Genomic DNA, 21,460 nt, shown 5'->3' on the forward strand with positions numbered 1-21,460 from the left:
CATAAACAGAAGCAATAATTACATTACCAAAGCCTATATGTCAAAGTAATTTGGGGTAATTTTTTACTTGAAAATACTGTAAGTAAAAATAATAACAATGCAAACTATATGCTGATTTGTAGTTTACAAAGTACATTTGTAAAAGTCATTACTAGTAAGCCTCCAGTAGATATAAAGAATGATCTATTTCAATGTAAATTAAACATACAAACTTCTAAGTTATTGAAGAAAATATTCTTAAAATATCAATTTTTAAAAATCATTTAATTGTTTGCTCTGTTTTATTGAGAATTTAAATTCCATTCAGGATTATTGGATTAAGCCTTGAGGCTTAAAATAATTTTCCATTACATTCACACAACTAAAATAGATAGACAATTAATATGGGTTGAGGCACAATGTTCTTGGGGAAAAAAACAGGAGTAAAAGAAATTGAGTTTCTGTCAAGTGAGAATATTAGTAACTGATTAATGTTATTCTACTACGTTTTTCTGATATGGTTACCATATGGAACTTCTAAAACGCAAATTAAACGTGGAAAGGAACTAGAGAAAACGAAACATTTTTAGCAAATAGAATCTTTAACTTGTGAAAATTCTGTTGGATTACTTCATTTTAAGTGTTACAACTCTTCGGAACGGTAGTATCTTGCTATTGAATTAGTTAATCCAAAGGGTCAGTCAGTCTCAGCTATCTTGAAGAAGCAACTCTGTATTTCACCTGTGTGTGTACACTGTTTTTCTAGAAACCTTTTTCACTTGAAATAGCTACATGGATGTGTTTTGAACGGGCCATCACAAGATGGTTCCTTTTTTTTTTTTTTTTTTTTTTTTTTTGCATGTCTCAAATAACAAAACTCAAGGATCATTTTCTAATTTGGTGAATGTGGTATAAATGAGCCTTAAAATTAAACATTCTTCCTGAGAAATAAAGCTTGTGTTGTCTAAAGTTAAGTATAAAATGTGGGTAATTAAATATTATCATCATTCCAAACAAAAACTTAAGAACACAATCAGCATATTCAAGAAAGTTCTCATGTAGTTATAGAGTACTAATCTATACTTGAATTCCTTTCTTCTTAGGGAAGAAAAAGTATAAAGTGAGAAAATGCTTCTTCAAATCATTTCTGAAGCCAAATTGGAATAAAATTACATAACAAGAGTTAAACATGCAAAAAATTTCAGGATGGCTTTAAAATATATAAATATCCAGGCAGATAGCATAAAATAGTTAACTAATTTCTTAAATATAAAACCCCAAATCCTTGAAAGGATGAAGCAGTAAGCACTATAATGATTTTCTTGCCAATTAAGTGACTTTAAAATAGTATTTTCATTTGATTAAATATTTTTTTATCATTTTCTCTTACGGACATGTAAAGACATACAGCACTGAAGGAAAACTACAAGTTCCATGTAGCAAGAAGAAAGCGTGCAGTTTGGAAGGAAAAAGACATGCCTAACCCTCAAGTATAAAGGACTTATGTCAGATGGGTGAATTTAAAGATAATTATGTTTTTTCCTGTAGAAAACAAAGTTGTGTGGGGTAAGTTACCCAACGATTCAGGAAACTAACCCAAACTCCTTGATACTTCACTCCCAAAATCTACCACCTGTATCCACAGCTCTCCCTCATCAAACTTGCTTGGTTCTAAACGGGTCTGGATCTTCCAGTGTCTTAAAGACAGGTGGAGAAACTGCTTCATGGAAGGACAGTACCTATGCATGTGGGCATGTGGCTAACAATGGAACTGTTAGTTACTATTTAATATAGCCTTTTTGTCTAAGGTATAGGCAATGTCATCAATATGAAACATCTTGAAATTAATATTAATTTGTGAAAGAGATCTTTGTTATGAAGAGTTAACACCCAAGCCACTTGATTGCTATTTTAATGAATTTCTGTAATGAATTCAACAAAGCATATTATTATGTGACATGGGCATTACAAACAAGTATGTTTTACAGTCACAAATACCAGAATAATAACAAACAAGAAAGTGAAAGTATAGAAACTAAAACTTCCAATTTTTCTATTATTAGGATTGAAATATACTAATTTTCTATGTGCAAAAATAACTAAAAATTATCTGATGTACATTTGAAAAACACACATCCTTTTACAAATAAAGCAATGTAAATAAATAAATAAACCTGGAAGCAGGGAAATTAATAATGAGGATTTAAGGTTAATTAAGACAGACAAGTATAAATGCCTATAAACAATCTATACAGTCCTTGCCCACCTTTTCTATTATCTGAAACTTCTCTGCAGCTGCATGGCAGTCATTTTAAAAATACTTTTAGCTTCTTGATAATAGCTCTGTTGAGAAGTAGAGGAACAAGCAAACTGTGAAAACAGACAAAGCTTAACAGGATCTGACCCCACTACAGCCTCCTCACAGGCTTAGGCTGGCCTGCCTTGAATGGTAACTTCTTTGTTAAGCAAACTTTCTCCCATACTGATTGGGTTTTATCACTTTTGTCCTAAATATCTACTTATTAAGGATTTTTGATGGGTTAATAAAGATTCTTTTAAAAAATGAGAAAGTTCTAAAAGTGTTATGAGCTCTTAGAAATTCACATTTTAGTTTGAAAAGATTCAACTAAATTGTCTCAACAGCTGAAATTAACTGCACTGAGAAATTTGAAGCTTTATTCCTTGTAAACTTTTGTTTGTATGTAAAAGGGACTAAGACCCTGGGCATGTGGACAGGGCACAAGGAATTGAGAAAGGAATGCAGAAAAGGAGTTAGGAGGATTCTATTGAAATTCACCTGGCCCACAGGGAGGTAGGAGAAGACACTCTTTTTTCTACTTGCAGCACACTTCTGGAACTAAAAACAGGCTGGTACTAGTAATGCTCTATGGTTCCTACAATATGGTTTAACTTGACTTTGGTGGGTTATTGACTTTTCACACTTGACACTTCTTATGTGGAAAAATATATTCTGGGTAATATACAACTATCTTACATATAAGTCTTTAGATCATTGTCCATTAGTAGACGGAACAACCTTTGTTAGAATATCAACAAAGATAAATAAATATCTAAATGTTAAGGAAGTAAATTTTCATATCCAACAATCACATTTCTTGGAATTTAGTGATAACAGAGATAAACTTTCAATTTGCAGCATTTGGAAGGACTCTGCTTTTTAATTGACACTTCCCTCTATGGCATGTATTAGATATTTTTAGACATATGGGTAATGTGCTTGCAAAGTTAATCTATTTAGGCAATGACCAACTTAGGTAAATGATGACTACAAATGACTAACTCCTGTTTAAGCCCAAGACTTCTGGTACCATATTTTCAAAATCAATAATAATTTTTGAACGTTTAACAGAGCTGTGCAAGCAATTTGTAACAATTGCCTTATGCTTATACATAGCATCACAAATTATTGGATCTTGTAAGAAAATAAACTTAAGACAGCCTAATGATAGTTTTTATAAAGCATTTGATGAGTTCTCTTCACAGACACAAGTTTTTAAAATGTGCCAACATTTTGAATAAATTACAATGCTTTTAAAGGGATTTTAAATGATTTATTATTTAAAATTGAGCACCCCACTCTTTCCAACACATAATGATGGCACATATTTGGTATATATGCTTTTACTTTTCTTTCTGAAGGTAATTTTTACTTTGCATTTAAGTATCAGGCATTAAAAAAGAAAATGAAGATGGTGACAATTTTCACTTTTTTATGTCATTTTATACTGAAATAAGGAGCATAATAAAGACTTTTATGAAAAGAATATAAAGAATTAATATCCAGTAGTAATAAATTTAATTAATTTAAATTTTGGATTAAAAATGTGGTTATTTCCAGATAATGTGATTTTTTTTTAACTATCATATAAAGTGAATATGAAACACAAATTAAAAAAAATTATTCATAAAAATGTTTGGCTAAGAAAAAATTCTTTATTGAACATTGTAGTCCAATGTTCACATTGAACTCTAAATATTAGGAAGATTAAGTGATTCTCCGAACACCAGTGAAAAGTGTGTAGAAAATGGAGGTCACCCTTTGAAAGAAGATCTCTGTGACCTGTGTAAATAAGAGCCGCACAAACACTTCCAACAAGCACAGGTCAGAATAGGGTCATGGCTCCAAGCCCTCTGGACCACTGTTCGACAGAGGAGTGTGCTCACCGCGTTAATCTCTCGTCCTTCAGTTCCAGGTCTGCCACTGTGATGAACTGATCCAGCTTGAATTTAGTGTCAATAATTTCTGCATCCCGAGGAGAGTAAGTGCCACCTTCTTTCTGCTTCTGTCGAATTCTAAAACAAGGGCAGTAAAGCCCAAAAAGGGAATGTCATATGCAGTATGACATTAGATTTAGTTTAGTGAAGTTCCAAATTTTAATGAGACTTGGTTATTTAAGCCTTGAGCCACTGGCATATTTACAATACAAAGCAAATGAGACTGATGCAGTGAGCTAGTTTTTCCTCCTGTCTCATAAATTTGTCACAAAAGGCAAATTTGCCCAAGTACAAATATCTCAGTGCTATCAACACCAGTGCTAAAAAATAATGTTACATTGTTTTATATATATAGATAACATTTTTACATACATTAAAGCACATAAAGATGTTCTGAATTATCTTATTGAATTTTCATGACCTTATTATGAAGTATGTAATATATTTATTTTCAATCAGAAAACTCTGGTTCAAAAATAAGCAACATGGCTAGTAAATAACAGCACTTAGAGTCAAGCCAGTCTTTTCATTTTAAACCTTGTACATGCTTCTTTCACTTTGACATGGTGCAATGTATTACAAAGTATTATATAGTTACTTTAAGTTTATCATTTAAAATTTTTATTATTTATTATGATTTATGTACTGAGAGTATATAGAAACTATAAAATGTGGACCCTATCCTCAAAGGCATTATAATTGAATACTAAATTTAGAAAATCATAGCAGGAGACAAAAAATATTCAAATTACAACTTGCAAGACAGCACTTGATTAGTTACAAAGTAAATTATACATGATTACAACTATTACTATTTAGATGAAATAAATAAGGGGAATTTGAGTTGGGTCTTCCCGTACAAGAAGGCAAAAGATGCATATTTTCAGTTGACTGAACAAAAGCAGAGTTGTATAAAAGCCTGAAGAATGTTCAGGTGACAAAGAATAGACCTGTTTGGCTGAAGATAAATGTGTAAGGGAGTTACAGGGAATAAGGGGTGGGGCATTTCCTGCTTACATAAGGAATTTATCCTGTAAGGAAATGAGAAGTCAGAGAAGATTTTAGAATAGGGAGACAATATTAACATGGCTGATTCATGCCCCTTAGGGACGAAACCCATATCTTACACAAAAATATATCTTTTAAAGTGGCTATAATAATGACGTTCTCTAACTCTCTTCTGGTTGAATCTGAAAAAAGTGTGTGGCAAAATTCAAGAGCCTTTTAAATTATCCATCAAAATGATGATTTAAGAGATTCAAGATGAAATAGATGACGCATGGCATTTACAATACAGTACAACACTCCAGTTAAAATAAAAGAGTCTATTGAGCTATTTAGGAAATTAGTAGAATGGTTATGTTTGCAAATGAAAGGTCTCTTTAACTTGTCAATCTACCATATGAACCTAGATTTGGGGGTCACAACTAAATTTCCCCCAAGGTCCTGTAAACAACAGGGGGATTAAGAGCCTGATATTGAGAATCTGAAAAGACACTTGGAAAACTTGAAAAGACATGACTGTAAAGTAAACATGAGAAGAGGTCCTACCATAGAAGGAAGTTTAACATTTTTAATGCATCATCCTAATTGTACAAATTCTCTCTTCTGAATAAATATTAAATGTTGCTTTTGTTAAAATATTCTAAGTCAAACCTATCAGCATTATGAATTATTTAAAAAATGTAGAAAGCCAGGCAGCTTCTGTTTTTGTATTATCACATTTCTCCTTTGCCAGCTGTCTTAACGTTAATCTTCATCAATTGAGGCAAGTAGAGTGACCCTGGCAGGTAGTAGGGATAGAGAGACACTTCCCTTCTGAGTTCCAGTCCTGCATCATTATTATTCATTGTGGGAGCCCTGAAGGCTACCCCGATGAGATACAGCTGCCTCTTAAGCATATACGTTTCCATCTGTGCATGATTCCAAGCAACTCTAGTCTACCTACCCCATCCAGCAACAGTGGGTTGCTTCTACAGACCAACTGCAGCCTCCCCATACTGTCCAACATTGGTGGGCAACTTCTACAGACCAGCCCCAGCCCTGGCTCTCTGTTGTATTTCTTTGCTCACTGATAGGCTGCATATATTTGTCAGCCTTGAGGTGGGAGTTCTTCTGGTTCTTAGTTCCTTTATTGACCTCTCTTCTTTCAACCTAGAAAGAGCAGCTGTTACATTGCATTTGCCACTTCTGGACTCCTTAGAGTTCTCTTTTACCCCTTTAGCAGTTAACCATTTCTATTAGTTAACACTTCTTTATATTAAATTTTCCCTATTAAAATAACTGCTGTGGTTTCTCCCTCCTGATTGGATCCCGGTTGACATAATGCCTAGAAAGCATGCTAGGAATGTGAGCACAAGTAAATCTTACCTTGCAAATGCAAAAATAGCTGTTCCAAGAAGAATTATTGAAAGGATGCACAAAGTGACTGAAAGAATAATTTCTACAGCTGTTTCTGAAAGTCCTTCACCTGGAGTAGAAGAGGGATGACATTAACATTAAATATTATTATGGATTATTGGGCATCAAAAACACAGAAAAATGTTTTCTTGGCATGCTGCTCAAGAATGCTGGCAAAACATAAAAACTTGCTTGTTTCTCCTCTTCTCCTAGATCTCCTAACTTTGGGGTTTAGTCCTTGGTCCTCTTATTTGACTTACTGATACTCATTCTCTTGGTGAGCCTCTTCAGTCTCATGGTTTAGAATCTCATCTATGTGATGATGACCACTTAATTTTTATCTATAACGGTCCAGACTTGTATATCCAATTGCCAACTAGACATCTTTATTTAGATGTCTAATTAAAATGTCAAAATCACAATGCCCAAAGCTGAACTCCTAGACTTCCCCCTTTCAACTGTATCCTTCCGCCTCTCAGTTGACAGCAATTCCATTGTTCCTATTGCTGAGGCCAAAACCTTAGAACCATACTTGACTTCTCTTTCTCTCACATGCCACATCCAAAATCTCTGAGGAAATTCTGTTGGGTCTACCTTCAAAAGTTACACAATTCTCAGGGCATCTTGGAGAGATGGTAGTTCCAGATTGGGAGTAGGGAACAAAATGAATGTGGGACATATTATGGTGCCAAAAATATAGGATGTAACAGAGACTAGTGGTCTAAAAAGGCCAAAAGATCATTTTAAAGAGGCTCCTACACCAAAGAAAGAACTATTTAATTATTATAATACATAAAAGCAGAAATTGATAGAAACATGTTGAATACATAAAAGTCCATGAGTTTATTCACCTAATTTATTTAATCAAGGAGAAATCGAGACTAAACAAAAAAATACTCATTTCTAAACACTGTTTATAGTTAGTGTATCATCTCCTTTCTCTGAAAATCTGCAATTAAAGGGAGAAAATTAAGCAATTCTCCCAGCTTTCTCATATGAACTATATTTAAGTGTTTAAAAAATAGCCCTTAGGAGATAAAGCTCCTCGTTAGAGGAGAATTCTGGTTATTAAATATGGAACAATGATAAAGTTAGAAAATAACCATTTTGTATCCTTAACAATATAATTGATCCAGGTAACAATCATAAATGCATTCTTAAACATTAGGCAAAAGGTTAATAGGGAATTGGATATACACAGAATACCAAATTACCACCCCATAGATTATCTGCTGGTAATAAGGGGGTTAAAGCAAACTTTAAATAAAGGATCATGCTGTTACTACCACTAAATATACTGATAAATTTTAGCATCATTTAATTATGACAACCAGATATTATATACCTCTTGATGGGAGGCATTATGATCTAAGCAGCAATTCCTGTAAATTATTGCTGCCAAATGTGTTGATTGTGAATATTCAAGCCTTCAGATTTTATTTTTCATTTATAAGATATAAGGGAGAGAGGAACAAATAAAATGAAACCCAAGAGAAAGCAATTAGACAAATCCAGAATGGGGGACATGCTATTGGGCAATTCACTTCATTGTTTTAATGGGTCTAAGGCATAAGGGAAAAAAAAAAAAAAAAGAAAAGAAAAGAAAAAGGAGGAAGAGAAGGCTGTGCTGGATTAAAAGGAATGAAGAGATATAACAAAGACAATGTTATTAACTTTTTATTTGGGTTCTCATGGAAATTCTGGGGATGATTTAAATATATATATGTATATATAATTTAAATAATTTCAAGGACTTATAATTTTGTTTAACTGTAGCAATATAATTAAAATATACCTATTAGAGAAGCATACTAAAGTATTCAGGGATGGGATACCATGTTTTCTGTCATTTACTTTAAAATAAAAGAATGCATAAATAAATAATGCAAATATGATAACATGTCAATGATTACTAAATCTAGTTAGTAGGTTTTTTGGGGGGTCATTGTATCATTTCCTCTGCATTTATGTATGCTCCACTTACTTCTCACCACCTCTGCTGCCAGCACCCTGCTCCAGGCCACCATCCTGTCTTACATTAATTAATGCCTAGACACCTCTTAGACATCCAACAGGTCTCCCTCTGTCCATCCCTGTCCTCCTTGCATCTATTCTCAATATAGCAGTAAGGGTAATCCTTCTAAAACATTACTCTTGTGCTCAAAATCCTCTTCATCTCACACAGAGAAAAGCAAAGTCCTTCCAGTGGCCTGTGTGAACTGGGACCCTTTAACTCTCTGACCTCCTCTCCCACCAGCCCCCACCTTGCTCACTCCTCTGGAGCTACAGGCTCACTGCTCTTCCTGAACACACCATGTCACCAGCTTTGTTTGTTTGTTTGTTTGTTTTGCACCAGCTGCTTCCTCTGCCCAGTAAGGTCATTCTCTCAGTATATGCATGGGGAGCCATTTCATTTCCTTAAAGGGTTTGCTCAAACATCCACTTCTCAATGAGGTCTACTCTGACTACCCCATTTAATATTGAAATCTATAACTCCGTCACTTCCTGCCTCCTTCCACCCCCTTCCACACCCCCCACACACTGTTCTACATTTTCTTTTCTCCACAGTCCTTATCACCTTTTAATATACCTTATAACCCAGTTATTTATTATGCTTATTGTTTTTTTGTCTGTCCTTCCCTATAGAATGTAAACTCCTTGTGGACAGGGATCTTAGCCTGTTTTATTCAATACTGCACTCTGAGTTCTGAGAATAGTACCAGGCACATAATAAATGCACATTTCCTAAATATGCTAATGGATAAAAATACAAATTTTGAAAATGATATTAAAAATTTTCAGGTTTAAATCATGAAGTGAATTGAATAAGAATATAAAAATTATTCAACATATATTTTAGGCACAACTACTAATTATAATTGTAGCTAATTTTAAGTTACATAATTTATAATTTTGTTATAAAAAGTATTACAGTCAAGTGACAAAATAAAATAGGTTAGTTATCTGTAAAATATGCAGGGATTAGTTTTTCTTCTTTATTCCCTGGAGTGGTACTTATGAAATGTTACCAGATATGAATAGGTTCCTGTGGCTATTTTCTGTGGTATATTTGAATGAATAGTGAATTTTAAATAGTGATCAGAGCATCATGGGCCTCTAGAACGCCAGCTAAATTTAGAAGATGCCAAAGCAGCATATAGCTTGTGAAGTATTTTAGAAACACCTGTTTTATACCTTAAAATATTAATGGTTATATGATTTTTCATATGCTGCCTTTAATTAGATATGCTTGGGAAAGGAAGCATGAAGATGAATGATGAATCATCTTTATCAAGTAATACTGAATCACTATACCCAGGGAACTCAGCGGGAAAAAATGTTTTCATAGACCACACAAAAATTTTCAGATTAAATTACTACACCAAAGCACTGTCCAAGTGAAGTGAGGAAATGACATATAATGTATTAATAAACAATATGTAATCCTTTGGGCACATGTATTACAAAGTACCACTAGGAGAGGACAAAATGTGCCGTGACTGTCAAGTACTCTTTCTGATTCACTGCTATGCATGCACCCACAGAGCATTACTGGTACAAAATGGAGTCACTTCTTCAAATCCTTTCATAGAAAATGGAATTCTTCCACTTGAAAGTATAAACATGATTATTGTGGGAATAGGCACAAGTCGTTTCCTGACTAAGCTTAAAATCCTGCAGCAGATAAAATTAAATTGTGTTTTTTTTAAACAAGAAAACATACTAGTCTCATTAAACAAATCATAATTATAAAGCACTAATTAATTTTTCATGTTATCTTCTGACTGACATCATCAGTCTTTAAACTCAGCATAGGGATCCTAATTTTTAAGCTGCTTTTATATCTCTAGAAGAAGCTTGAATTAAAAGAGGTATGAAGTTCATAGTGTAATGTCTGGCTCCCGATATAGATTAAGTGGAAGGTATTCTTACTGCTATTTTATGATTCCTAAAAGAAAAACAGTTCTTTTAACAGGACTACAATATAGAGTTCTCTTTTGGTGCAGTGCTAGTCATCTGCAGTATTCAAACACTGCACAAAAGATTTATTAAAAGTTACTCAACTTCATGATTCAAGACATATAAATTAAAACACCCTTGATGGGACAATACTTTCATCCATCAGATTGGCAAAATTTGAAAAGTAGTCAATAAATAGTATTTGTCAGAGTGTGGGAGAAAGTCACACATTCATGGTTTTAAAAAGAGAAAATGAATTATTGTATCTTCATGCACAAAAATAAAGCATGCTCATTTGTGAATGTAAATCTAATAAGGCTAAAATAAAGTGAGAGAAGAGAGTAGCTAGAAACAATGAAAACTATTGAGAAGAGAAAATGGTACAGCAAGAAATAAAACTTTTGGGAGCAGAAACATCACCAACAGTAATGAAAAGGAAAGCTCTTTGGGCACTTAGCAATTCTAGGTAGTGTGGTCCAGTGCTTCTAAACACAGCACTAACTGGAGTCACGTTGCCTGGATTTGAAAGCTAGTGCTGCTGCATCCTAGCTCTGTAATCTTTGGATTTTTTACCTAGAAATAGGAGGTAAAAAAAAAAAAAAAAAAAAAAAAAAACCTAAAAATAGGGGGTATCTATATACAAAAATATATAATGTAGTAAAGAACGCATGAGCTTATAAATAAAAACACTTACAAGGCTTAGCACAAATAATGTTTCTTAATAAACATTTCTCATTCATTCATTCATTCATCTGATTTAGTCTCCCAGTGAGTTACTTGCATTTTCAAAACAAGATTTCAGAGGTTAAATAAATTGTTAAGTAACTAATTCAAGGTCACACACATCAATATATGCTAAAACCACCTGAAAATGTCTGTCTCCAAAGTCTGTCTCAGTAATATCATAAAACTTTCTTCTGTTCCTCTGGTCCCTTTGGGAAAGTGATCCTTTGCTGCAGAAGACGCATAGCTTACTGCTGCTTCCAAGTAAGCATATTGGAACTTTTCATTGTTAGTACAGTAATTAAATGAGAAGTGTTATGACAAAAGAAAACAATCAGAGTGCTTTTGCCATGGGGTTTAAGGTTTCATCTTGTTCAAATTTAATGAGAACCCTGTAAGGTGTAGAAAGGAGTGTCTCGTTTTCAAATCACAGGAATCCTCTATAATTAAACCTTGTAATTAAAACATTGCCGACAAGAGGGTTCCATAAGTGACGCTCCTAGGGAAGATTTTTTTAAAAGAGTTTTCAGAGGGATACTTGTGCATTTTGTTAATAAAAATGCTAATGCTCAATCCTGACTGAAAACAAGATAAAATAAGTTCTAAGTGTTCCTTGAGGATGAAAATAATGGCATATGTCATTTCTCATGATGATTCTGTCAGGCTATAAAGGCTTCCCTAAAAATGAAAACTCCTCTTCCAGCAAAGCCCTGGCTACCCCCCAGTGTCTTATGCTTCTGTTAATCCCTTTCATTAAACTTAAATTTTTTACTTCATCAATCTCTGGTGATTCATTGTTCCTAATTTTAACTTCCAAATCATAATATCTTTGAAAGGCACAACTATCACCAAAATGATCTGTCTTGGAGTACGTGCCCTACACTAACTTACACAGCCATGCAAAGGTTCTAAAATCCTTTATAGATGGGCATCTCAGCTTAGAGCTCATTGCCTGTTGTGTCCAAAATACCAGTGAATGGTATTTTGCTAGATGACCTAGATAGGGTCTAGACTTCCTTCACTGAAGTCTGGGTTCACATACACACATAAGTCTTCAGCAGGCCTTCTGGGAATGCTGGAGGCCATCGACCTACAAATGGTACGATGCATCCCAACATATGTTTGAGAGACCAAAGGACTTGAATATACTTTGCCATCTTTTGATAATGCCAGGGGTATTACATCAATGTACTTTATTATTTATTTGCCCTCTGTTCTAGTTTGCTAATGTTGCCTTTATGCAAAATACCAGAAATAGATTGGCTTTTATAAAGGGGATTTATTCGAGTAAAAATTTACAGTTCTAAAACCATAAAGATGTCCAAAGTAAGGCATCAACAAGAGGATACCTTAACTAAAGGAAGGATGATGGCATCGGAACACTTCTGTCAGCTGGGAAGGCATGTGGCTGGCATCTGCTGGTCCTCTGCTCCCAGGTTGTGTTTCAAAACGACTTTCTCCAAAATGTCTTTGCTCCTCTCTCTCAGCTCCCGTGCGTCCTTGCTTCTTTCTCCCAGGGCATTTCTCTTTAAGTACCTGGGGGTCCTCTCTTAGCTTCTCCAGGGCAAACTCTGGGCTTCAGCTCTTAGCCTAGCATCTCCAATCATCCTTCTGTCTGCATCTCCAAGCATCTCTCCAAGTGTCAGCAAGCATCAGCATTAGCAATACAGAGTTCTTAAGTAGTCCAGTGAACTGATCAAGACCCACCCTGAATGGGCAGGGTCCACACCTCCATGGAAACAATTCAATCAGAGGTTCCACACTAATCAAGACTAATCAGTCTGCCTCCATAAGATTGCAATAAAGAATATGGCTTTTTTGAGAGACATAATATATCTAAACCAGCATACCCTCATTTTCACAGCTATGAAACAGTTGTCCCCATTGATTTACTTATAGAAATGTTCAGATTTATTTCCTTTTTGTGTCCTTCCACTGTATCTTCTTTGGCAATGTTCTTTTTCCAAGAACTCTTTTGACTCCATGATTTTCTCTTAATTTCAAATTATGGACAGGATCTTTTCTGGAAGATGCTCTTTGGTGCCTGACTCATCAAGGTGAAGCCTATCTCATACAGAACCACAACACCCAATAGCTGGTAGAAAACTAATACAATTGCAGATTTTGATGGTGTTATATACAATAACCAGCAAAATGGCTGGGCCAGTTTGCTGATCATCAAGAAATTCTGCTCAAACTGTGCACTCCATACTCAAGTCAGAACATCCCATTTCACCATAACTAATGGTTGCTCCCTTGGTAATTTCCTCCACTCATATCTGTCACTGTTTTACTAGCTATAAATGACCATCTGGACAGCAGAACTCTATGTGATCAATCCAGAATAAGTATTCCAGGGCAAAGGTTAATTACAAAACTGCTCTCTATCAGTAGATAACTCTATCTCCTTGTCACTGGGCTAAAATAATATGCTAAATTCTGGGAACCCTTCCTAATTTCTACCCCTTAACAGACCCAAAGCTTTCCACTTACTGTGTCGAGTCTCCTTTCCTAACTGGCAGGCTCCTGCCCTGTCCCCATCATTCCACATCATAAACCTACTTAGATTCCTGCTGCTACCAAGGCACACAAATATTAGTACCTGGCTTACTGGGGGTGATGATTATGGTTCCAAAGAAGAACCAGACAACCGACTGTATATTTCTGCTACATTCCAGAATCTGTTATTGTATTCTACAACTTTGGCTGTGAGAGGAGGGAAGAAAGAGCAGACCTGTGGTGAAGAGCATTTTGAGACTGCTTAGGGTCAAAGTGTGGTTTGAGCCCCATCCTTGACCAGGGAGAAGCCATTTGTCAGAATGTGAGGAAGAAGAATGCTAGGCTTTCTTCCTAGCTTATGGCTTCTTTTTCTCACAATTATTGCCCTATATGTATCAACTTTGCCTCTCAGACAACTGACTAAATGTGTCCTCCCATTGACAATGTGTTTGAAATCAGCAAGATCTTAATCCCCTTCAAACTAGCAAGATCTTAATCCCCTTCTTTAATCATGCTGGACATAGAGGTGTGGATCTACCTTCAGGTGATCACTCAGAATTCTAAAATGCTAGCTACCCATTTGTGACCTTAAATTTTAATTGTGTGTTAGACAACTTTTGTCAAAAGCATGGCTCTGACAACATATATGCCAGTGATGGCTTAAGACATATTCTAAACATGTTTTTTTTCAGAGTCTTATTTTGTAAGCTTGATTTCTGGATCATATCAGGTCAAGGGAATGCTATTCCTGGACCATATTTTCAAGAGTCTGGACGGAGTTAGTTGCCCAGAACTGTGATTTAACATTTTGCCTCAACTGTAAATGAAGTTTGAAATAAAAATGTGGACATACATAGACAATTTGTGTTTCTTGAAAATTATTTCTGAAGACAACATCTATTTTGCTGTACAATGGTCTTTTCTAGGGATAACAGGCAATACAATTCTCTCAGAATAAGGAAATGTTTTTTTCTTCTAAAAATCTACTCTTTGGTTAAAGAAGTCTTGTGGCACATCACAGTTCCCTTTATGCTAGAACTTCCAATGGAATTAAGTTTTTTTTCAAATTCAGTTGCTTCTCTTATCCTCAATTTCCTGATAAAATTATAACCACTATGTCCATACCCTGCCTGTTTCCAATTTCAAGTTTTTTTCACAGATACATTACATTGGCATAGTTTTTCATAACCCACTTCAAATCTTCCTGCTTTGAAGTCTAACCTCATTTTCACTTACTGGCTGTGTGAACTTGGGCAAGTCATTCAACCTCTCTAGGTATTGATTTGCTTTCTTTGTAAAATGAGGCTGATAACAGTACTGAGATCATCATGTTTGTGTGAGGCTTAAAAAAATAAGAAAAGATGGGAGACAATATAAAAAGATCTCAAGCTTCTCAGTTTAGTAAAAGGTATTATAAAATATACATGTAAATATACATGTGTGTACATACATATACACACCCTGATACATAGCACAGTTGCTATTCAGATAGTATTAGAAGTAAATAGCTATTGTTGGTATTATTTACTGTTTTCTAGCTTGATCTTCACATAAAATAAGGATATTAACACCAATTTAGAATGAGTATTGAGGACATACTTTATTACTATTGTATGAAATTGTCTAGTTCTATGCCTGGTATATAGTAAGCACTAAAAATGTGAGGGCATATGTTATGAATAAATATATGGGACTGTGGCAACATCATAACTTCCAGGGCCTGAATTGTCTATAAGTCCATCAGTTTTACTACCATGTGACTTAATCAAGAGTACTTCTATACTTTCTAAATCTCTTGCCTTCCATTGCAACTACATTTTCAATTCTAAATATTAAATAAATCCAATTTTATTCATTTTTTCTTCTTCTTCCAAGCAGGTGAACAACGCTAGAGAAAAACAATATTTGACCACTTTGCTTTACTAGAAATATCAGGCTTTCTTCTTACTTGCACCCACTACAGCTCTCAGAAAACTCATTTGTATTTGATCCCCCATTAATTTCTCCATGAAAGCTATCCCACATATTTTTTTCTTCTCAAGGTTTATTTTCACTTCACCTCCCTCTACTTTATATCTTCTACTTACTTTCTTGAATACTGAGGTATTTTGATAATAGTACCTCTACTTTTCTTCCCTCTATCTAAAACATTCTCTATTTTGTCTTTTCTTTCTCACTATCTCAGAAGAAGGAAAAAATTTTCAAGCTTAAAAGGATAATTCCTCTCCATTTATTTTCAGTTGTATATCTTCTTCCATTAGTTCCTTGATACAATAATTATCCCCCTTCTCTTCTGTGGTATCAGCTTTCTCTTCTCTAATGTGTTCATTAACTAGTTTAATGAAATTCTGAGCTCTTCCCCTTAGTCCCTTCAATCAACAATTTTTCTTCTCCTCCTCAGGACCAAATTCTTGAAAATCCAAGTAGTCAAAACTCACTGTCTACTCTTTGTCACTACTTATTCTAAAAACTTTCCATATGTGTTCTTATTCCACAGGTCTACTGACATCTGCTATTCTAGTAATAACAACTTATTTATTATCAAGAAATTCAATTGTGTTTCATATTTTCCCTACTTCACCTTTTTGCATTCTTTAATATTATTGACTTCCTGTGATAAATTGTGAAATTGGCCATAAATTACTACACTTCCTTCTGTCTATGCTTTTTGACAAAGACCTTCCCCACACAGACTCTAGATTTACTTTGGCTAATGGAACTTTAACAAAGGTGATAAAAGAAGAGGAATGTAAAGCCATTGCCCATTGTATCTTGGTTTTGCCATGCTTAGAACCCTGAGATCACCATCTGAATGAGCCTGATCTAGCCTGCTGGATGATTAGAGGACATGTAATAAAATGGAGGTGCTGAGCCAACAACATGTCAACTGCCAGCCATGGGAACAGAGTGATCATATAGCCAACAGCTGATCTGCCAGCTGACCAAAGACACATGAGAAAGTCCAAAAGGCTAGCAGAGTTCAGACAAACCAGTACAGACCAAAGGACCCTCCTAGATAACCCACAGATTTGTGACCCACATAAGAGGTTGTTTTACATCACTAAGTTTTGATGCACTACTTACTCTTGGAAATCTCTTCACTCTGGATTTATACAACAATATTTCCTCCATGTCTTCTTCCAGCCTCTCTGATTGTTCCTACTATCTCTCTTTGTCTGGCTCTTCTTCCTCTTACCACTATAAAAATACAATGCTCTCTCTGTCAACATTCTCCCCCTTTAATTTTATCCCTTTATTCCCCGTTCCTCTCTTCTCTCTTTCTCTTCTGTTCTTTCTACCCCTTGGTGATCACATTTGCTCTCGTGGCTTCAACAATCAACTTTATAGGCATAATTCCCAAGTTTACATCTATTTCAAATTTGTTTTCTCTAAACACTTGAGTTCAAAGATATTTCCTATGGACTCCCGGCAATCTGCACATGGGCATCCTGTTAAAATATCCCAGACTGGCCTCTCATGAGCTGCCACTCAAGGTTACTTCCCTTCTTAATTTCCTGTCTTTTTAACTCATATAATTCAGACATGGAATGCTGAATCACAGACAATAGCAAAACCAATATCTCAGTGATTCAAATGGTCTTTACCTCCCCTATCCTCTTGCCCACTATCTCATCAGTTGCCAAGTTCTATTGGTATTTTCTTATTTCTGACATCTCCCTTTCATTTCTACTTGCATTTTCCTAGCCTATGTGCGCATTATTATTTGTTCTTACAATAGGAATACCCTTCGTAAATGTAGCTTGGTTATACAACTCATGCTCAAAATCTCCAGTGTCTTATACTTTTCAATAAATAAAGTTCAAATTCAAAACTGGTCCTCAATTTAAACAAGGTAGCTCAAGCTAACTATCTTGTCATAAATTTCAATGCCCTCCTATATTTACCTACAGCCAAACTAGATCCTCACAACTCCCTGGAATATAAAATCCATGAAAGCAGGGACCATGTCTCTTCTGTTCACTACAGAAGGGCCTAGGGTAGTGTCTGGCACATGGAATGTACCAACTAATTTTGGTTGGTTTTGCTGAATCTGCATTAACAACTCCTATACTTTATTTAGGACCTTACCAAATCTATTGTTCCCCCAAACCACACTGAAGACTCTTCTGCCAAAAAAAATCCTCCATATTTCCTACCCTGCCTACTCTCAACCCCCAATGTGGAAGAGATCTGTCTTTTCAGAATTCCAAAAGATCTTTCTTTGTATTTCTACTTATTCTATTACATCTTATTGGATGGTAGACCTCTTAAGGAAAGGGATCCTGTCTTACTGGATTTTTATTTACAGCAGTACAAACATGAAGTCTTATAAAAAACTCACTTGGTAAAAATCTTCTCTAAATAAATGACAAAGAAAAAAGACCAAGGAATATCATGGAGACAAAAAAAAAAAATCACAAATAACAATCAATTTCATTTCTTTCAAAAGTCTAAGCATATATAAACCACATGAAATTTAATGAATTAGAAATATGGAATTGTTTTCATTTCAAGGTACAGTGAGAATTAATAAATCCACCTAAATGGGTATTAACTCTAAAACTTAGTATTTTCTGATTATCCCAAAATTCTATATACTATTAAGAGAACCATATTCAATTTTTAAGCAGCTCAAGTTTCTCATAGCTCTAGTTCCCGGGTAATTTCCCCAGCTTTTGGTTCCCTGCTGCTACTTCATGCGTCATGCCTTGAGATAATACCATATTTAATTTCTGGTCTCATCGTCCTTTTCTGGGTTCATGACACCTAACCCTTCCTCTCCAGTCCCTCCAGTCAGTGCCAGACAAAGTCATCTTGCCCTTGAAACAAGATTCATCATGTTCAGTCTCTTTTCTCTTCAGTGGCTTATAAGGTCTAAGTACTTCCCTTAAGGAGATTTCTCAAGGCTCACTCCAAATGACAATTTCTTGAGCCCAGGCCTCCATAAGATGCAAAGAGAGCAAGAATAGTTTTCTAAACTTGAGCACAGCCCTTTTAACCTCTTTTGTTGCCAATTATTTTCTATTAATGCAGAGATAGTGACTGAAGGAATTGAAATTTTAAAAATACGATGTGCTTAAATGCAAAGTGATACTTCCTTAATCATCAAGTATTCCAGAATGTTTTATTCCCCGAAGACATAACACAGGAGGCCTGCATCATGTATCTGCAGAGAGTGGCATAGTTTAGTTAACTTAGAAAATATTCATTTAGAACATATCCCATCTGCTCTGATGAAAGAGGTTTTAAAAATCTCTCTGAGGTAGTCCACTGATGAGAGACAGCGTGAAACAGACAACACAACGAGTCTGTGCTTCCCAGCACTGCTCCTTCAGGATACCACGTCCCAAGGACATCAATATGAGCTATCCTTCTTTTCTGTAATGTGTCTTGTCTTCTATCATTGAGCACCTCAGGATTACTACTTAGCTATGATAATAGCTTCTCAAATGCTGCAACCTATAGGAAATTATGTCAATGAAAAAACATTTACTTTACTTTGGTGGTGACAGGATATGATGGACTCACCTGTCAAATGAGAAAATATTTCTACAAGTCTAACTGATTTCAAAACCACAAGTCTAAATGATTAAATTATTGGGTAAAATTAATCAAACCAATGCGTTTATGGAATTTAATAGTTTAGGAGAGGATTGTGGAAGATGGTAGAGCAGGAGGCTCCAGAAATCAGACCCACCACAAAACAACTGTTGAACTGGTAGAAGCTGTCTGAACCAATTATTCTGAAACACTGGATCTAGTGGAACACTGTGCAGCATTCAGGGAGGAGCAGGAGGAAAAGGATGGTAAGTTGCGATAAATACTGGTGAATTTCCCCCTCCCTGCAGTAACCTCTACCCTCTTCCCCAAGCCTCATGGCAGGCAGTAGTGGGGACTGAGGCTCAGGCTCCTGGCATAGCTTGCTGGAGCTGGGGTGGGAAATATGGACCTAGTCCTCCAAACTCCAGGAGTATGTGGTCTGATCGAAGATCATTACTTCTGCTACTTCAAATCACTGGGGGCAGGCTCTGAGGATCACCACTGTTCCAATCCCCTCCTTGGGCAAAGTTGGCAGAGGAATCTTTAAAGACTTTCTTAAAACAATAGAAAACAGTTGAAGGGCTGCATTAAATGAGCAAGTGCAGAATCAAGAAAACACAGCTTCAAAAGCAATAGAAGCTTCTGGTGCCCTTGCTGGCCTCCTCCCCTCCCCCCTCCAAAACACAAGGTAGAGCCAGCTCCTGTTCCAGAGGGAACAGAGTGACCCCTGTGCATATATTGGGATGCATGTATATCAGTGCCAATCTATTGAGTGCAAATCTGAGAGATTAAGCCAGGGAACTTGTCTCGGGCTTGCCCTCCCAGAGATTGTTCTGAGGGCAGAGAAACAGCTGGCAGACAGCTGGGGCAGTATGAGAAACAATGAAATTGAAGCACCTGGTGAAAAGGACTACCTGCATTAGTGACTCAGGAGAGAACTCAGGGGGAGTTGTGGTGGTTAGGTTCATGTGTCAACTTGGCCAGGTGATGGTGTCCAGTTGGCTGGTCAAGCAAACACTGGCCTAATTGTTACTGCAAGGACATTTTGTGGCTGGTTAATAAACCGGAAGGCTGTCAATGGATTGCATCTGTGGCTGATTATGTCTACAATCAAGTAAGGGAGTATCTTCCACAATGAGCGAATCCAATCAGTTAGATTTAATCCAATCAGTTGAAGACTTTAAAGGGAGAAAAGGGAACTTTCATTTCTCCTTCAGCCAGCCAGCCTCTCCTGGGGAGTTCATCGAAGACCTTCATTGGAGTTGCCAGCTTATGGCTGGCCCTACAGAATTTGGACTTGTGCATCATGCCCTAAGGAATTTACAGATATCTCCTGTTGATTTTGTTTCCCTAGAGAACCCTGACTAATACAGAGGTGAAAGTCTATTTCAAAGAGAGGAAAGGGGACTTTCACCTGAACTATATTTACTGTAAACTATAAATGGGGCATTCCTAAGGCCTCTAACCAGCACAAGCCCAGGAAAAAAAGTAGGCTTTGTGGCTCCACACAGGCTCAGAGAGGACCCTGCACTGCAAATTTGCTTCAGGCTGATCTGTTTGATAGGAGGGCTAAACTCTGAAGGAGTCCACCAGCCAAAGCAGAGCCAATTTGCAAATAGGGTGAAAGGTGCTTTTGCTTTGGTTTGTTTATTTTCATTAGCTCCTGACATTCAAGAAAATCTCCATCATATCACTAGCTGGATACAAATTTAAGGAACAATTAGTTCAGGGACTAAACCAGATTATGCATATCTAAGAAACCCAAGAAACCCCAACAGGATAAAATAAAAAAGAACTATGTCCAAACACATGATATTCAAATTGTCCAATGCTAAAGACAGGGAGACAGTTCTGAAAGCTACAAGAGAAAAGCAAAGAGTTATGTACAAGGAAAACCCAATAAAATTAAGTGCTGATTTCTCATCAGAAACCATGGAGGCAAGAAGGCAGCAATATAAAATATTTACAGTGCTGAAAGAAAACAATTCCCAACCAAGAATTTTATATCTGATCAGACTTTGTTTTAAAAACGAGAGCGAGATTAGAGATTCCCAGATTAAAAAAAAAGAAAAAAAAGAGCTGAGGAAGTTCATTACCACTAGGTCTGCCCTACAAACAAGGC

At 35.9% G+C, this 21,460-nt stretch overlaps 1 protein-coding gene across 3 annotated transcripts in view; it reads right to left on the minus strand.

The window, feature by feature from the left end:
* Positions 1-21,460, minus strand: part of PTPRQ (protein tyrosine phosphatase receptor type Q) — a 217,499-nt gene that overhangs the window by 40,366 nt on the left and 155,673 nt on the right. For all 3 annotated transcript variants that reach the window (XM_037845990.1, XM_037845989.1, XM_037845991.1), the window contains 2 exons: positions 6,586-6,685; positions 4,165-4,293 (listed from right to left, as the gene is read on the minus strand). In XM_037845990.1, the coding sequence (XP_037701918.1) occupies positions 4,165-4,293; positions 6,586-6,685 (229 nt within the window). The remainder of the gene's footprint in view (positions 1-4,164; positions 4,294-6,585; positions 6,686-21,460) is intronic.

This window comes from Choloepus didactylus, chromosome 8 (genome assembly GCF_015220235.1).
Source record: "Choloepus didactylus isolate mChoDid1 chromosome 8, mChoDid1.pri, whole genome shotgun sequence".
In the NCBI taxonomy this organism is placed as follows: domain Eukaryota; kingdom Metazoa; phylum Chordata; class Mammalia; order Pilosa; family Megalonychidae; genus Choloepus; species Choloepus didactylus.